A 14,144-nucleotide genomic window follows, 5' to 3' on the forward strand; every position below is an offset into this window, starting at 1 on the left:
CCTCTCTTTTTTTTTCTCTTTTTTTCCACTATAGTGTACAATAATTCATTTCTAACTATTCATTAAACATCATGTTTGTTTATATGCCTAATCGTTTATAAAGATTTTTTCAAAGAACAAGACGGGCTCTTTCTCAATGGGGAAAGTACAGTGACAGCTGGATCATCAATCGTGTTATTTATTGTATTTTCGTTTGGTGTAGTCTCGTGCTCTTGTGAAGTCTCGTGCTCGTGCGTGCAGCCACATCGCAAACGACAGCTAAGCACTGAAATTTCCCAGCTGAGTGCGAGTCCGTGAAGTAAATGAAAACTTGGTCAACAAGCCGCCCGTGAGCCGCTTCAGCCCGGACTACTTCTTCCTCCTCAGTTTGGATCGCCGGTTATCGTCTCGTCTTTATACAACTTGGTAAAGACCGCCAGAACATTGTTTTCCTGTAACCCAGTAGTTGTCGGTTAATCTTGGCTTTGTGCTTAGACGGGCCAGAGTTGAGTGCTTTGGCTCGGATAGTGAGGAGAGATACTTCCATGTGGACAGATTATCGGCGCGTCTAACAAAAGACCCGCTTTCCTCCTCACTCCTGCCACACGGTTCGGCCTCTGGCACACTCAGTCTGCGGAGCAGCGTCCTAGCTTGGGCTGTAGTTTGACGTGTTTAGCCGGAGTTTAGGGGTGATATTTGATCTTGCGACTCACTCGGTTTACTCTTCTCTTCCTTCCAGAGTGGAAGCGGAGCCAAAAAAATGCCGCTACTCCACAGAAAAGCCTTTATCCGACAAAAACCACCGGCGGACCTGCGGCCGGAGGAAGAAGTGTTTCTCTGTAAAATCACCCACGAAATCTTCAGGACCTACGAGTAAGTAGTTACCAGCCCAGCTGGCTCATATGTTTGAGTTACTGAAAGCAACGTTGGGATGTTGTTTGACTTACAGTTTGGGAAACTTCTAGTCACATTTAAAGAAATAAATAAATAACTTAAGTCTGATTTGAAGTGAAAACTTTCATTGGTTTTAGTATCCACCGGTAGAAAGCGGGCTAATGCAGGTAGCGAGTGTTGGGGAAGGACTGCCCGACCTGGGACAGGTGTAACGTTGGCTAGCTAAAACGAGCTAAAGCAGCGGTTAGCCGGAGGAGCTAGCAGCAAAGCTGCCACTGAGGGGGTTATCTCGGCAAGTTTTAGCCGTTAGCTCAGAGCCATTAGTCCGGCTGGAGCCTCCAGACTTAATCTCGGACCGTTAAGCTGTTCTGTAGAGGGCCAGTTAAAGGGTAGTTACACCCGTTTTAGAGGCAAAACTAGTTTGAGTTTAGTATGATTTGAAAGTTGCTCTACTTTAATTTTAAATACTATATCATACGAAAACGAAAGAAATACCCCCCGAAACTATAAAATTCATTCAGCAACGTTTTTTCCCTTTCCCACTGAAAGAACTTTTCATCCGTGTTGACATTAGATTGCCCATAAAAGCTGAAACTTGGATAGCTACAGTTACATGTTGAGTGTACAGACATTTTATCCAGATCTGAGATCCCATCAGATGTAGTTTTCCTTGATAGCCAAAATGTTCCATTTTTAGTCTCATCTGACCAGAGAAAAATTAATACTAAATTATATTTTTATCTAAGAAATGCAGTAAATCAGTGTCATTTTCAAAGTGATGAGATGTGACAAAGAAACGTGCTTTGACTGTACCAGCAGGCTTTTGTTTGGAGGAGATCTTAAAGAACAGCCTTCCTTTTTGTATCGGAGCAATAAATGAGGGAATAATAAAGAAAAAGGATAATAGTCTATAAAAATGAATAAACAAATACAAAAAGGCCTTCTGATGAAACTGTAAGAAAAGCCACGGTTTTGCTCAGCTGGCGTCTTTTTAGAAGAAGAATAGATGGTTTCCAGCTCGAGGTGTGTTGAGATAATCCCAGTGATTTGTATCAGTCAGACGTATTTTAATGAACTGTTCAGTCCCTGGCAATGATAGAATCACATCACTGAGAGGATGTTCGTTCAGTTTTTTTTCTTTTTTAATTTTACACAGATCTGACACCAGATCATTTGATATAATAGGACAATCTGGCCTACTCTGATGAAGTAGAGGAAACCCTTATGCTGCGTGTACACCAAGAGCGACCTCGGAGGTCGCTGGAGAAGCTTCGCTTGAGAATTTGCTTTGGTTGCTTTGTTCGCTCGTGACGTCACATTTAGAATGTTCAATTTTTAAAGGCTGTGCAGCACCCCCGCGAAAAAAAACTTGAGGAAAGTGAGGGCAGGGACACGAATAAACGTGTTGTTATTTACAATTTGTTATACAAGATATACATCACGTTACAAATTATGTAAAACTACATTAGGTACACCTGAGAAGAGCAGGAATAGCAGAGGCAGCTGTGAAAAATAAACTAAATTCGAAATAAAATCCGAAATAAAACTTAATTGCAGTGAGAAAGGTATGCGTGGGGTTACTACACTATTGTATTGAAGCACTCGACACGGCAATCGCAACAGTCTCAGGATTAAACGATTATTGTTTGGATAGGAACCAAAGTTTACACGTCTGTTTCCGCGAACCCCGCGGATTGTCGGACCCCTACAATCTGTGGATTGTCATTGGTTTTCGCCGAACCGCGTCATAGCTCATTACCATAAAGTTAGCTTGAGTTTAATCGCTGGAATTCGCTCTGGTCGCCCAGTTCGCTCACTCTCCATAGAGAAATAATGATTTCCGACGCTCAGGTAGCGTAGGTCGCTCTTGGTGTACACACAGCATTAGTTTCAGCTCCTCTGTCTTTCCTGCTACTTTGAATTCTTTGAGGACTTCACAAATGAAAAACATCCTTCTTCATCAGGTTCCAGCTTTCTTGTACAGCAGTACGGATCAGCTCTGCAGGGTGGAGCCTTATCACGGAGCTCAGATTGAGATGCAGACTGTTTGCTGGCCATGTCATTGAGCTTATAGAAAAGTTTGAACCCTCTCTGCTCTGTGGAGAGATGCATCATCATCATCCTGAAAACTGAGCTCAGCATCACCAAACCTCTTGACTGATGTGATGAGAAAAGTGTCCTCCTGCACGTTTCCTGCAGAGCTAATGGCTGCCATCTCCCCTGGTCCATCACCAGCCCCATATCATCCATGATGGAGGAAATCTGCTTGTTTTCATCTTTCTATGTTTCATTGGACCAAGGATCATCTCCTTGTCCAGAGCAGATTGGTGATTAATCTCTGAGTCTCTCTTCCTTCCAACCATCCACAGTCCATGGCTGCTTCTCTTCAGCCACTGGGACCTGCTTCTCTTCTCTTCAGATGTTACTGATGCTTTACTTTTGCTTCTCTGGATGGAAATCCCATTTCCTCCAGCCGGTTTCTTACAGTTCTCTCACAAACATTGGCTCCTGTTTCTGTTTCATTTCTTCTGTTGGACATTTTCTATTTTCAGACATATTGCTTTGAGTGTTCTATCCTGGCTCTCTGACCTCTTCCTTGGTTGACCTGTATGCTTCCCTTTTACAACAACATTTCAGACACAGCTGACTGAGAACAACCACCATCTTCTGCCCCACTGAGTGGAGGAGTTTTCTAATCCTTTCCATTGTTCCTTACTGACAGCTCTCTGGTTGGGACCATAGCCGCTTTCGGACAGAGCCGTTCTAAGAACGCAGTTATCAGAAGTGTCCTACTCGAATTTGGTTCTGATAACTGTCCTTCCCCAGCGGAACTGTTTCAGTCTGCATTCGCACATGAGTCGGGACCTGATAGGGACTGATGCGCCGCGCGCAGCCATCTGCGTCAGTGACGTGTTACGTTAGCCGTTTAGCACCAGTGTTGTTTTTGACAACCATCTTAGATTTAGTCTTAGTCTTAGTCTTTTGGACTAAAATGCTTATTAGTTTTAGTCACATTTTAGTCACTTCTATATGTGATAGTTTTAGTCGATGAAAACTCAAAAGGGTTTTAGTCTAGTTTTAGTCAAAAAAAAAAAGAAAAAATAAGTATAGTCTACCGTGTTAAGAAAATAGTATGGTCTTAACTATCAAACAAGCAGAACAAAAATACATAGCTTATTAACTGACCCTGTACTAAAGCTTTCTGATTTTTCATTCTGTACTGTGCGTGTGTCCCAACTTTACTGTAAGCGCACTAAACGCACAGGTCCTGTTTAGGGCTGCACAACGTCACTTGTGGCTTTTAGGCTAAAGCTAGCAGACTCTACGTATAACAGTAACTCGACCTGTTTAACATATCAAGTTACGTGCTGACAGAACGTACACACAAAGAGATAACCACACTGTCACTGAATGTAAACATGGCTAAACATGCTGCTAAAGTAACACACACATAATGAATTGACGTTAGCGTAACAAAAGCTAACTTTAGCCTGAAGTTAGCAGCCCATTTGCGCCAGGAGTATGTGGAAAACGTACTATTTATTAGCTTACTATGAAATTTATCGATTATGTTAACAGCATTTGTAACTTACCTTCGAAAAAATATCCCTATGGCGAGCCTTAAGGTGCCGCAGCAGATACTTTTTAGGTTTTAATTGACACACACAATAAGCAGAAATGTCATGCATTTTAAACGTCTGACAGATCACCCACTAACATTTTCGTCCATTCTCGTCTCGTCAACGAAAACTCACACACGTCTCGTCATGTTTTCGTCATCAGAGAGCTATGCTTATCTCGTCACCGTCTCGTTATCGTCATGAAAAAAAGTGGCGTCAACGAAATGATTTCGTCATCGTTGACGAAAACAACACTGTTTAGCACCACATTCAACAACAAAACAGAACCCGGTAAAAGTAAGGAGAGAAGAAAAAACACCACCAAGAAGCTAATATGGAGAGCGGGGAGGCCACCGTGTTCATGGTCTGCATGATGGTGTTATTAATCATGGACGATCACATCAGGTGTCTAACATGGAGGCTGGAAGAGCTCACAGAGAGAATCAGGAGATACTTTTTCATTTCATGAAGGAAGAAAGGAGAGCAGAGCGCCGCAGACAAAGGAGACAAAGTGTTAGTTTAACTTATTAAACACCCGCCGGTTGTGTCTGTGTCGTATGAGGAAACATTCCAGCCGTGATAGCATGACAAGTAGTGGTGCAACGGATCATCATTGATCCGTGATCCGTTCGGATCAATTATTTCGGTTCGGCACACACATGATCCGCGGATTGATTTATGAAAAAAAAAAATTGTGCGCATGTTCAGTCCTCACACAGCCGTTACCATTCCTGCTAGTTCCAGGGACAGAGCTACTTTCCACGCTCTGGGTAAAAGTCTGCAACAGTTCCCTCTTCAATAAGCAAACAGTCCTATGGCTCGTTTGTGATTTATTGTCCTCAGCGTACAACATGTAGAACAGTGGGCATGGAAAATAAAAGTAGGCTAGACTTCGGTGCCTACTGTAACGATAACTGCTGCCTCTAGTGCTACGTCTGTTTCCATATACTCGCGCTGCCACACAAACCTGTCGCCTAGGTTACCACACAGACATAACACGTAGCTGACATAGCGATAGCTAACATAAAGAAAACCCCTAACCTGCAACACAGCATGGTCATGGCGAGCGGAGGAACAGAAGAGCTTCACGCCCCACGTCATTTAAATCCCCTGTTTGGGAGCATTTTGGCTTCCCTGTCAAATTTAATGAAGAAGGAAAGAGGTTGGTGGATAAAACCGTGACGGTGTGTAGGCACTGTGGCACAAGAAAGCCACACAACAGTGGAAACACATCGAGCATGGCCACGCATTTGCAGCGACATCACCCCGGTGTTTCACTGACAGGAGTGAAACCGAAAGCGGGTGAACAACCGCTCATCACCGCGGTGTTTAAGCAGCCCCTTCCTTCACAATCCGACCGGGCTAAAGCGATCACAAACGCTATCGGTGTGTTTTTATGTTGCACTTTAAGTTGTTTTTCTTTGATTATGTTGAAAAGAAGATGTTAATTGTGCACTTTAAGTTGATTTTATATATTTCAATTTAATAATTTAAAAGTGTTAATAAACAAAAAGACAAAACATGTTTATTTGTCTTGTCTATTTTTTTTTTTTTTTATTTTTTTTTTTGCTGATCCGAAAAATGATCCGATCCGTGAGATTTTTGATCCGTTGCACCCCTAATGACAAGGGGCGTAGCTACCGACCACCAAACAACTACGTCAGATGCGTTCTATAGAACCATGAAAAGACCCGACCTCGGAGAAGGAGCTAAATGGTTATAGGAACTGAGGGAGATAGCCCCGAGTTCCTGTATGTCCGAACACGGGAGAAAACGGCCCCGCGGATTAAAAGGTTATTAGAACTGCCAAAGGTTCCTACAGTCCGAAAGCGGCTCATGTTTCCTGTAGTTCAGTCGGGTGCTGAAGCTCATTAAGCCTGCATGCACTCTCCTTTAACTGCACACTCACTTGCATATTCAAACTTTAGCAGTTATTTGTTTTAGAAATGCAAATTGCAAAGCGATTCCATAATTTATTTTTTCTGAAAAAAAAAAAAAAAAAGTCAATTTTGTTAATATTTTGAGATGCTTTACTCAGCCAGATTGTTCAGCTATTAGATCAAACTGTTTTGTTTCTTTACAAATGGAAAAAAAGGCTGAATGAACTACATAATTTGTGCCAGCAGTTGTACATGGGTAAACCGTTCATTTCTTCTGTTCCTTCTGAACCTTAAAACTATGAGCTTAGGACTCTTTTTGTGGAACATTCCCTTTTGTTCTGTGCCTGGAGCTGCCTCAGAGCGCCTCCCAGCTGTGATACCGCAGTTCATGACTTTGGTTGCCCGGCACCACCCAGTTTTGCCTTACAGTCACGTGATCTTTGGGGGGCTTTTGATGGCGTCTTTGTGGCCTCTTCAACTTGACAACAAATTGATTGTATGGCTGTGCATGTGTAGGGCTTTGTGTTGGATCCCACATCTGTAAAGGGCAGTCGGGGCAAAACTTTAGCCAAATTCTCTCGTTATTTGAATGTTTTTGTGTTCTCTTCTTCAGCTGCTCTCCATTTGTGTCTGAATAAGATTTATCAGCTACAGAGATACCACTCTGAGAGTCATTTAGATTATCCTTGTTAACTTGTCGTCATAGATGAATTATTGAAGTTGATTAGATTAATTCAACCCATATGCCTCAGTAAGGTTGTGTTTGAATGACAGCGTGTTGGAGTTTGTAGCGCTGAGGCCTCCTGTCTGTGGTACAGGAGGGCTTCTGGAAACTAAACTGATATGAGGAGTCTGTGGGAGCGTGTAAATCTGATTCTCCACCCCCGCCCCCCTCCACAGTGAGTTTTTTGAGAGGACCATCCTTTGTAACAGTCTGGTGTGGAGCTGTGCATTGACGGGCCGAGCAGGCCTCACTTACCTGGAGGCGGTGGAGAGTGAGCAGCGGGCCAGGCAGAGTCTTCAGAGCTTCCCCCAGCACCTGGTGGTGCCCCTGCTCCACCTGGCTGCTCTGAGTCGCCGCAGCAGGCTGACGGAGCTCTGCGAAGATGTTTACGGCTTCGTCAAAGACCGCTTCTTCCCCGGAGAGATAGTGGATGTCAGCAGACGCAATGGAGCCAGGTACTGAGCACTGACTTTCATTTTAATTCTATGTTATATTATGTCACATTTTCAAAGTGAGTCCTTGTGTGTGGTTAACATAGTTCCTCTTTTTACTCTGTAACTCAAACAGAAGCAGCCGTCTTTGTTAACACTGAGTTAGTGTGTTTAGTGATTTGTGTCGCTGCATAACTGGGAAGCATGCACAGCTTAACACGGACTACTCTGTGTGTGTTTCAGGCATGTGTGCGAGATCCTGCAGGTGCTCTCGCCTTACTCCAGTGCTAATGGAGCGCCGGTCACCAACGGGATCAATGCAGCTGATGTCGACACCATTGTCATAAGTGACAGCGATGATGAGAGCCATGCCTTCCAGAGTCCCACAGCACAGGTCAACGGGTTAGTAGATCAGACGCCATCTTGGATTTCGATGCGCTTCCTCAGCTTGTTGCATAATCGCATGATTGGGATTTTTTTTTTTAAATGATTTCAATAATGTCTGCATAACTGTCACAGCCATCTTCTTTCACCTGTTTTTGAAAAGCTATGTGAAACTATCAGAAATGCCAGGTTTCCACATGGTTTTCTATAGTGTGCTACATGCAACTGACTGATATGGTTTACACCCTTTAATGATATAATCTTGTTTCAACCATGTCTGTGTATGAGTTCATGTATAGACATATCCCCTTTGCTTTGAAGCCCATAAATAAGATCTGGTGCTACCAAATACTCTCTAAAAATTTATCGTCATATCTTAGTATTTTATCCATGTTCTGAAAGTCTGCAATGCCACTAATAAAAAGGCACCAAGTAAGCGACACCCTGAAGTGGGCCTGGGCGATAAAACGATAACTTTTCCTCGATAGAGATATAAAACATGGTCGATATACTTTTCCATAGATTACTTTCGTCCAACTTTTGACAGACAATACAAATAGCCAATAACAACAAGAGTTGCGCCGCACTGAACCAATCACGTGGCTGGCATAGAGCCATGCCAGCAGCTAGTCGTGGCGTGTTTGTTTGTGCTGCTGCTAAAAAAAGAAAATGAGTACTCCCTCTGAAGAAACGACGGAAGGCACAGTCCAAGGCGTAACGGATGATAATGTTGATGACATTGTTGATAACAAGGGCCCGAAAAGTTCGGTGCTGTGGAGGGAGCTAACAGAGTAGCGTGAACTGCAAATTATGTCGAGCACATATTCCGACAAAGACGGGGAATACCACTAATCTTTTTCATCACCTGATGGAAAAAAAAAACTTTGAAAAATCCCACGGAGTACCATTAAATCCATCATCACAAAATGGAAAGAACATGGCACCACAATAAACCTGCCTACAGAGGCCAGTTAACCAAAACTCTCAGACCGGGCAGGAAGGCCACCAGTTAGAGAGGGCACCAGTTAGAGAGGGCACCAGTTAGAGAGGGCACCAGTTAGAGAGGGCACCAGTTAGAGAGGGCACCAGTTAGAGAGGGCACCAGTTAGAGAGGGCACCAGTTAGAGAGGCCACCAGTTAGAGAGGCCACCAGTTAGAGAGGCCACCAGTTAGAGAGGCCACCAGTTAGAGAGGCCACCAGTTAGAGAGGCCACCAGTTAGAGAGGCCACCAGTTAGAGAGGCCACCAGTTAGAGAGGCCACCAGTTAGAGAGGGCACCAGTTAGAGAGGCCACCAGTTAGAGAGGCCACCAGTTAGAGAGGCCACAAAGAGACCAAAGGTAACCTTGAAGGAGCTGGAAAGCTCCACAGAGAAGACTGATGTATCTGTTCATAGGACCACTACTGTATAAGCAGTACACTCCACAGAGCAAGGCTTTACTGAAGAGTGGCCAGAAAAAAAGCCATTGTTCACAGGAAAGTCCACCAAAATACATGTAGATAACAGTGCTGAGCGTGCGTGAGATGGAGATTTCAATTTCCCAAAGGGATTAATAAAGTAAACTATCCATCCATCCATCTGAGACTAAAATGGAACATTTTGGATATCAAGGAAAACTTCACATCTGATGGGAACCCAACATCTCCTGTCACCCTCAGAGAACCATCCCCACAGTGAAGCATGGTGGTGGCAGCATCATGTTTTTCATCAGTACAGACTGGAAAACTGGTCAGAATTGAGGGAAGGAGCAGGACAATGACCCTAAGCAAGCACTTCAAGTGGTTGAAGTGGAAACGTCTTGTCAAAGACCTCAATCCATCAGAGAATCTGGCATAACTTAAAGCTGCGGTCGGCAACTTTTTTTTTAGTCATATTAGCTTGAACTGTCATGGGATTCTGGAAGTAGAATATTAAATAGGCTGTTTACCAAAAATAACGAATTCTGTAGCTCCCTCTGAAGCCTGTAATCATGCTTGCAAAAACCGAGCGCTCCCGGCTGTTTTTAACCAATCAAGTTAGGGTGGAGGAATCCTACCTGTCAATCACAGCTTGTGCACACGCTGCTGAGCGTGAGTCTGCCCCAGCTTGTGTGCGCTCACACTGGTGTGAACTCACGTGCACAACCTCGTCCACAGAGGGGGAGGGACCTGAAAGTTGTATCAGTTCGAATTTTCCGACTTTAGACTGGAATTTTGAAAACCTGCCGACTGCAGCTTTAAAGATTCTGAACACCAGCAGAAGCTATCCAACTTGGAGGAACTGGAGCAGTTTTGCTCTGAAGAACAGAGAAAAATCCCGTTCTCTAGATGTGGTGAGCTCAGAAAGACGAGACTTCACAAAGTCCTGACTTTAGAGGAGTTAATAGTTGTGCACACAGAACTTTTCTATTTGAGGGTTCAAGTTGAGCACCAGGCAGAAAATAGATGATCTTTGGTTGTTTTGGCACCCATGTCGGCTAAAGTGGATTGGTTTTGCTTTGTTTTCATTAAGATGGCTTAAGGAGCTGATGGACTGCCCCCCTCAAACATGACGTTTCTCATATCTTTCACATGTTCAATAAAGTATTTATTAAAAATTAGGAGATTTGTCAGTGACACAGGTAGGAAAAGTTACATAGCAGTTACACCTCAAGATAGGAAATTAAATTTTGTTGTGTTTCCTTTTTATTTGTCACCCTTCTGTAGAGTGCCATAACATCTCATTTTAGTTCTTTATGGCACAATAACATCTGATTTCATGTGACGAGGAAGGGAAATGATTATTTTGAGTATTTAAGTGTAGGAAATGTATCGCCACAGTGAGGGATTGGAAAATGCTTTAAAAGTCCTTCAATTTGACTTTGAGAGAATTCTAAGGTGAAGAGCTTGTGAGACATGTTGAGTTAGCTGTTAGCTTTGTGTTTTCACTGCTGTCTCCCTTCTCATGTGCTATCTGGGCATGCTGAACATCCAATCAGAACCAACCCAGATTACAAAGAAATGTATAAGAATATGGCCTCATAGGACTGAGCGACAGCGGTGCATAATGTTCACCAATGCTAGGATGCTCTCCAGTGATGAAACCATATCTCCGTGTTTGAATTTGTGTCTGCAGGAAGAAGAAGCTTCTGAGTCCGTCAGTGTTTAAATACAAAGTACAGATGATGAAGGATGAACACAGTGAGCCATTTACTGTCAAAGCCAATCAGATCAGGTGAGAAGCTGAAGAATGTTCAACATATTCACAGTACCTTTTATCTGCCTCAGCTAACCCTAACCATCAATGTCATGCTAAATGCTGTCACAATGATGCTCAGTTCTGTAAGTCAACCCACATCTTTTGGTTTTGGATATGTGTGCTCTCATTTAAAAGGGGCAGTATTAGGGCTGGGCGATATATCGATATTTATGATATATCGATAGATTTTTAAATAAGATATGGAATTAGACCATATCGCATATATCGATATAGTTCAAATTTGCGCTGTAATACTTGCTCCAGGCAAGCCGTTGATCAGAGCTCTCTGCACTGCTTCCCTCGCTCCGGCTCCGCCCCTCCTCTCTCATGCACAGAGGGGGGAGGGGGAGGAACACTCCGGCACTCTTAAACAAACATGGAGAAGACAATAACACCTGCGGAGCGTACGGAGGAGAGCCCCTTGGTTGGTAAAAGAAAAAGCAGTGGCTCAATCATTTGGAGATGGTTCGGATACAAATTGTCAGACGAGCAACAAAACCAAGCTATATGTAGGGAGTGCCATAAGCACATTGCAGCCAGTGGTGGAAACACTACGAATCTTTTTTATCACTTAAAAACGTGGCACAAAGTGCAATATGAAGAGTGTGTGAAACTGCGCGCTGCAGAAGCCACAGGCACAAGCCGTCCCCAACCTGACAAAGCTCCAGCCCCAAAACAAAGCTCACTGCAAGCTTCATTTTCCCGCTGTGTGCCGTATGAGAAGAAAAGCGACAAGTGTCCTTTCACATTGCCAAAGACATGGTCCCTGTTGCAACAGTGGAACAGGTCGGGTTCAAAGAGCTAATTAAAAAGCTGGGCCCGAGATACGAGCTTCCCAGTCGGAACTATTTTGCACGAGAAGCACTGCCGCAAATGTATAGTGAAGTCAGACAGAACGTTGCGGGCCGGCTCGCTAACGTCACCCATTTTGCGTTGACCAGCGACATGTGGTCAAGCAGAACCTGTGCGAACCTTATATGAGCGTGACAGTTCACTTCATGCAAGACTGGGAGATGAAAACAGCTTGGCAACTGGTTGAGACTGTTCAGATAAGCTATTACATTAACAAAAATAAACAGGTAATCTCAAGCTGATGTTTAAAAACGTTTTTCTTAAACTGTGCACTTTATTTTGTTATATCTTTATATATAAATGCTGCCCTCAGAAAAAGATTGACCTATTTTATTTTATAGGCTAATTTTATTTAAGAAATTTTTTTTATTTAAATGTGCACCTTACGGAGCTTTGTTATACAGTGTTTACATTTTATAGTGAGTTTAATAAAACTACTCGTATTTGGCTTTGACTTTGACTGAGCATTTCATTTCACAGCTCTCACTTTGCGGAAAAAAATATCGGGATATATATCGTATATCGATATTCAACCTAAATATATCGAGATATGACTTTTGGTCCATATCGCCCAGCCCTAGGCAGTATTGACACCAGATTACCAATCACAAACGAGCATCTGGAGAGTATTTCTCAGATCAAACTACGCTCTACATATACATGAGTCATGTTGATGCATGGAGGTTGAAAACTACACGGCTGCTGCAGCCAAAGCAGGCCAAAAACATGCGTGAAGTACCAATACGAGTAGTTCTGGCTGTTTTCATTGAAGTAATGTGTTGCAAGTGTCCTCTCTAGTTTTTTTTTTTTTCCTACACCCGTTCGATCCAACTCAGGCTGGAGCCTGTCCCAGCGGTCATTAGGCGAGATGCAGGGCTCACCCTGGACAGGTCGCCGGTCCAAAACAGGGCCACGCAGAGACGAACCAGACACACACACACACACACACTCAGTCCAAGGGATCATTCAGAGTCGCCAATAAACGTGCATGTTTTTGGGCACTAAGTAGGCCTGGGACCATAACAAATTTTGCTGGATGATATATTGTCACGGCTGCACGGTGGTGTGGTGGTTAGCACCGCCGCCTCACAGCAAGAAGGTTCCAGGTTCCACTCCCGGCTGGGGCCTTTATGTGTGGACTTTGCATGTTCTCCCCGTGTCTGCGTGGGTTCTCTCCGGGTGGGAGAGCTTCCTCCCACTGTCCAAAAACATGCACGTGATGGACTGGTGGCCTGTCTAGGGTGTACCCTGCCCTCGCCCAATGACCGCTGGGATAGGCTCCAGCCCCCCCACGACCCGACCGACGGATTCAGCGGGTATAGAAAATGGATGGATATATTGTCCTACAAATTAGTGCCGATAAACGATATCATTGTCAACATGATAATATATCAGTGTCTGACCATTTGTGATGTTGGACAGAAGGCCTGGCTCAGTCTCCGCTCTAATTCATCCCAAAGGTGTTCTATCGGGTTGAGGTCAGGACTCTGTGCAGGCCAGTCAGGTTCTTCCACACCAAACTGGCTCATCCATGTCTTTATCGACCTTGTTTTGTGCACTGGTGCGCAGTCATGTTGGAACAGGAAGGGGCCGTCCCCAAACTGTTTCCACAGAGCATGTTTCCATGGGAGCATGAAATGGTCCAAAATCTCTTGGTATGCTCAAGCATTCAGTTCCTTTCACTGGAACTAAGTGGCCAAGCCCAGCTCCTGAAAAACAACCCCACACCATAATCCCCCCTCCACCAAACTTTACACTCGGCACAATGCAGTCAGACAAGTACCGTTCTCCTGGCAACCGCCAAACCCAGACTCCTTTATCAGATTGCCAGATGGAAAGTTGGTGACCTCTGCTCACGATGCGCCTCAGCATCTGCTGACCCCGCTCTGTACGCTGGAATTCACTGAGCTCCTGAGAGCGAGCCATTTTTTCACAGATGTTTGTAGAAGCAGTCTGCATGCTGAGGTGCTGGAATTTATACACCTGTGGCCATGGAAGGAACACCTGAATTTAGTTATTTGGATGGGTGAGCCAATACTTTAGTGCAGTACACTAATAATCTTGTTTTCATTTTCTAAATGAAAATATTGTCAAACCTATTGCCAACTTTTGCTTGATGCATAACATCTCAGGCAGGACAGTTTAGTGATGTCGAAATCAGCAT

General features: G+C 43.9%; 1 protein-coding gene across 1 annotated transcript in view; it reads left to right on the top strand.

Moving 5' to 3' along the window:
- The first annotated feature begins 230 nt into the window (after positions 1 to 230).
- Positions 231 to 14,144, top strand: part of baz1a (bromodomain adjacent to zinc finger domain, 1A) — a 48,804-nt gene continuing 34,890 nt past the window's right edge. Inside the window, exons 1-5 of the mRNA XM_075448350.1 lie at positions 231 to 405; positions 719 to 852; positions 7,274 to 7,552; positions 7,772 to 7,930; positions 11,006 to 11,104. Of these exons, the coding sequence (XP_075304465.1) occupies positions 740 to 852; positions 7,274 to 7,552; positions 7,772 to 7,930; positions 11,006 to 11,104 (650 nt within the window). The 5' untranslated portion in view covers positions 231 to 405; positions 719 to 739. The remainder of the gene's footprint in view (positions 406 to 718; positions 853 to 7,273; positions 7,553 to 7,771; positions 7,931 to 11,005; positions 11,105 to 14,144) is intronic.

This window comes from Odontesthes bonariensis, chromosome 17 (assembly GCF_027942865.1).
Source record: "Odontesthes bonariensis isolate fOdoBon6 chromosome 17, fOdoBon6.hap1, whole genome shotgun sequence".
Classification (NCBI taxonomy): Eukaryota; Metazoa; Chordata; class Actinopteri; order Atheriniformes; family Atherinopsidae; genus Odontesthes; species Odontesthes bonariensis.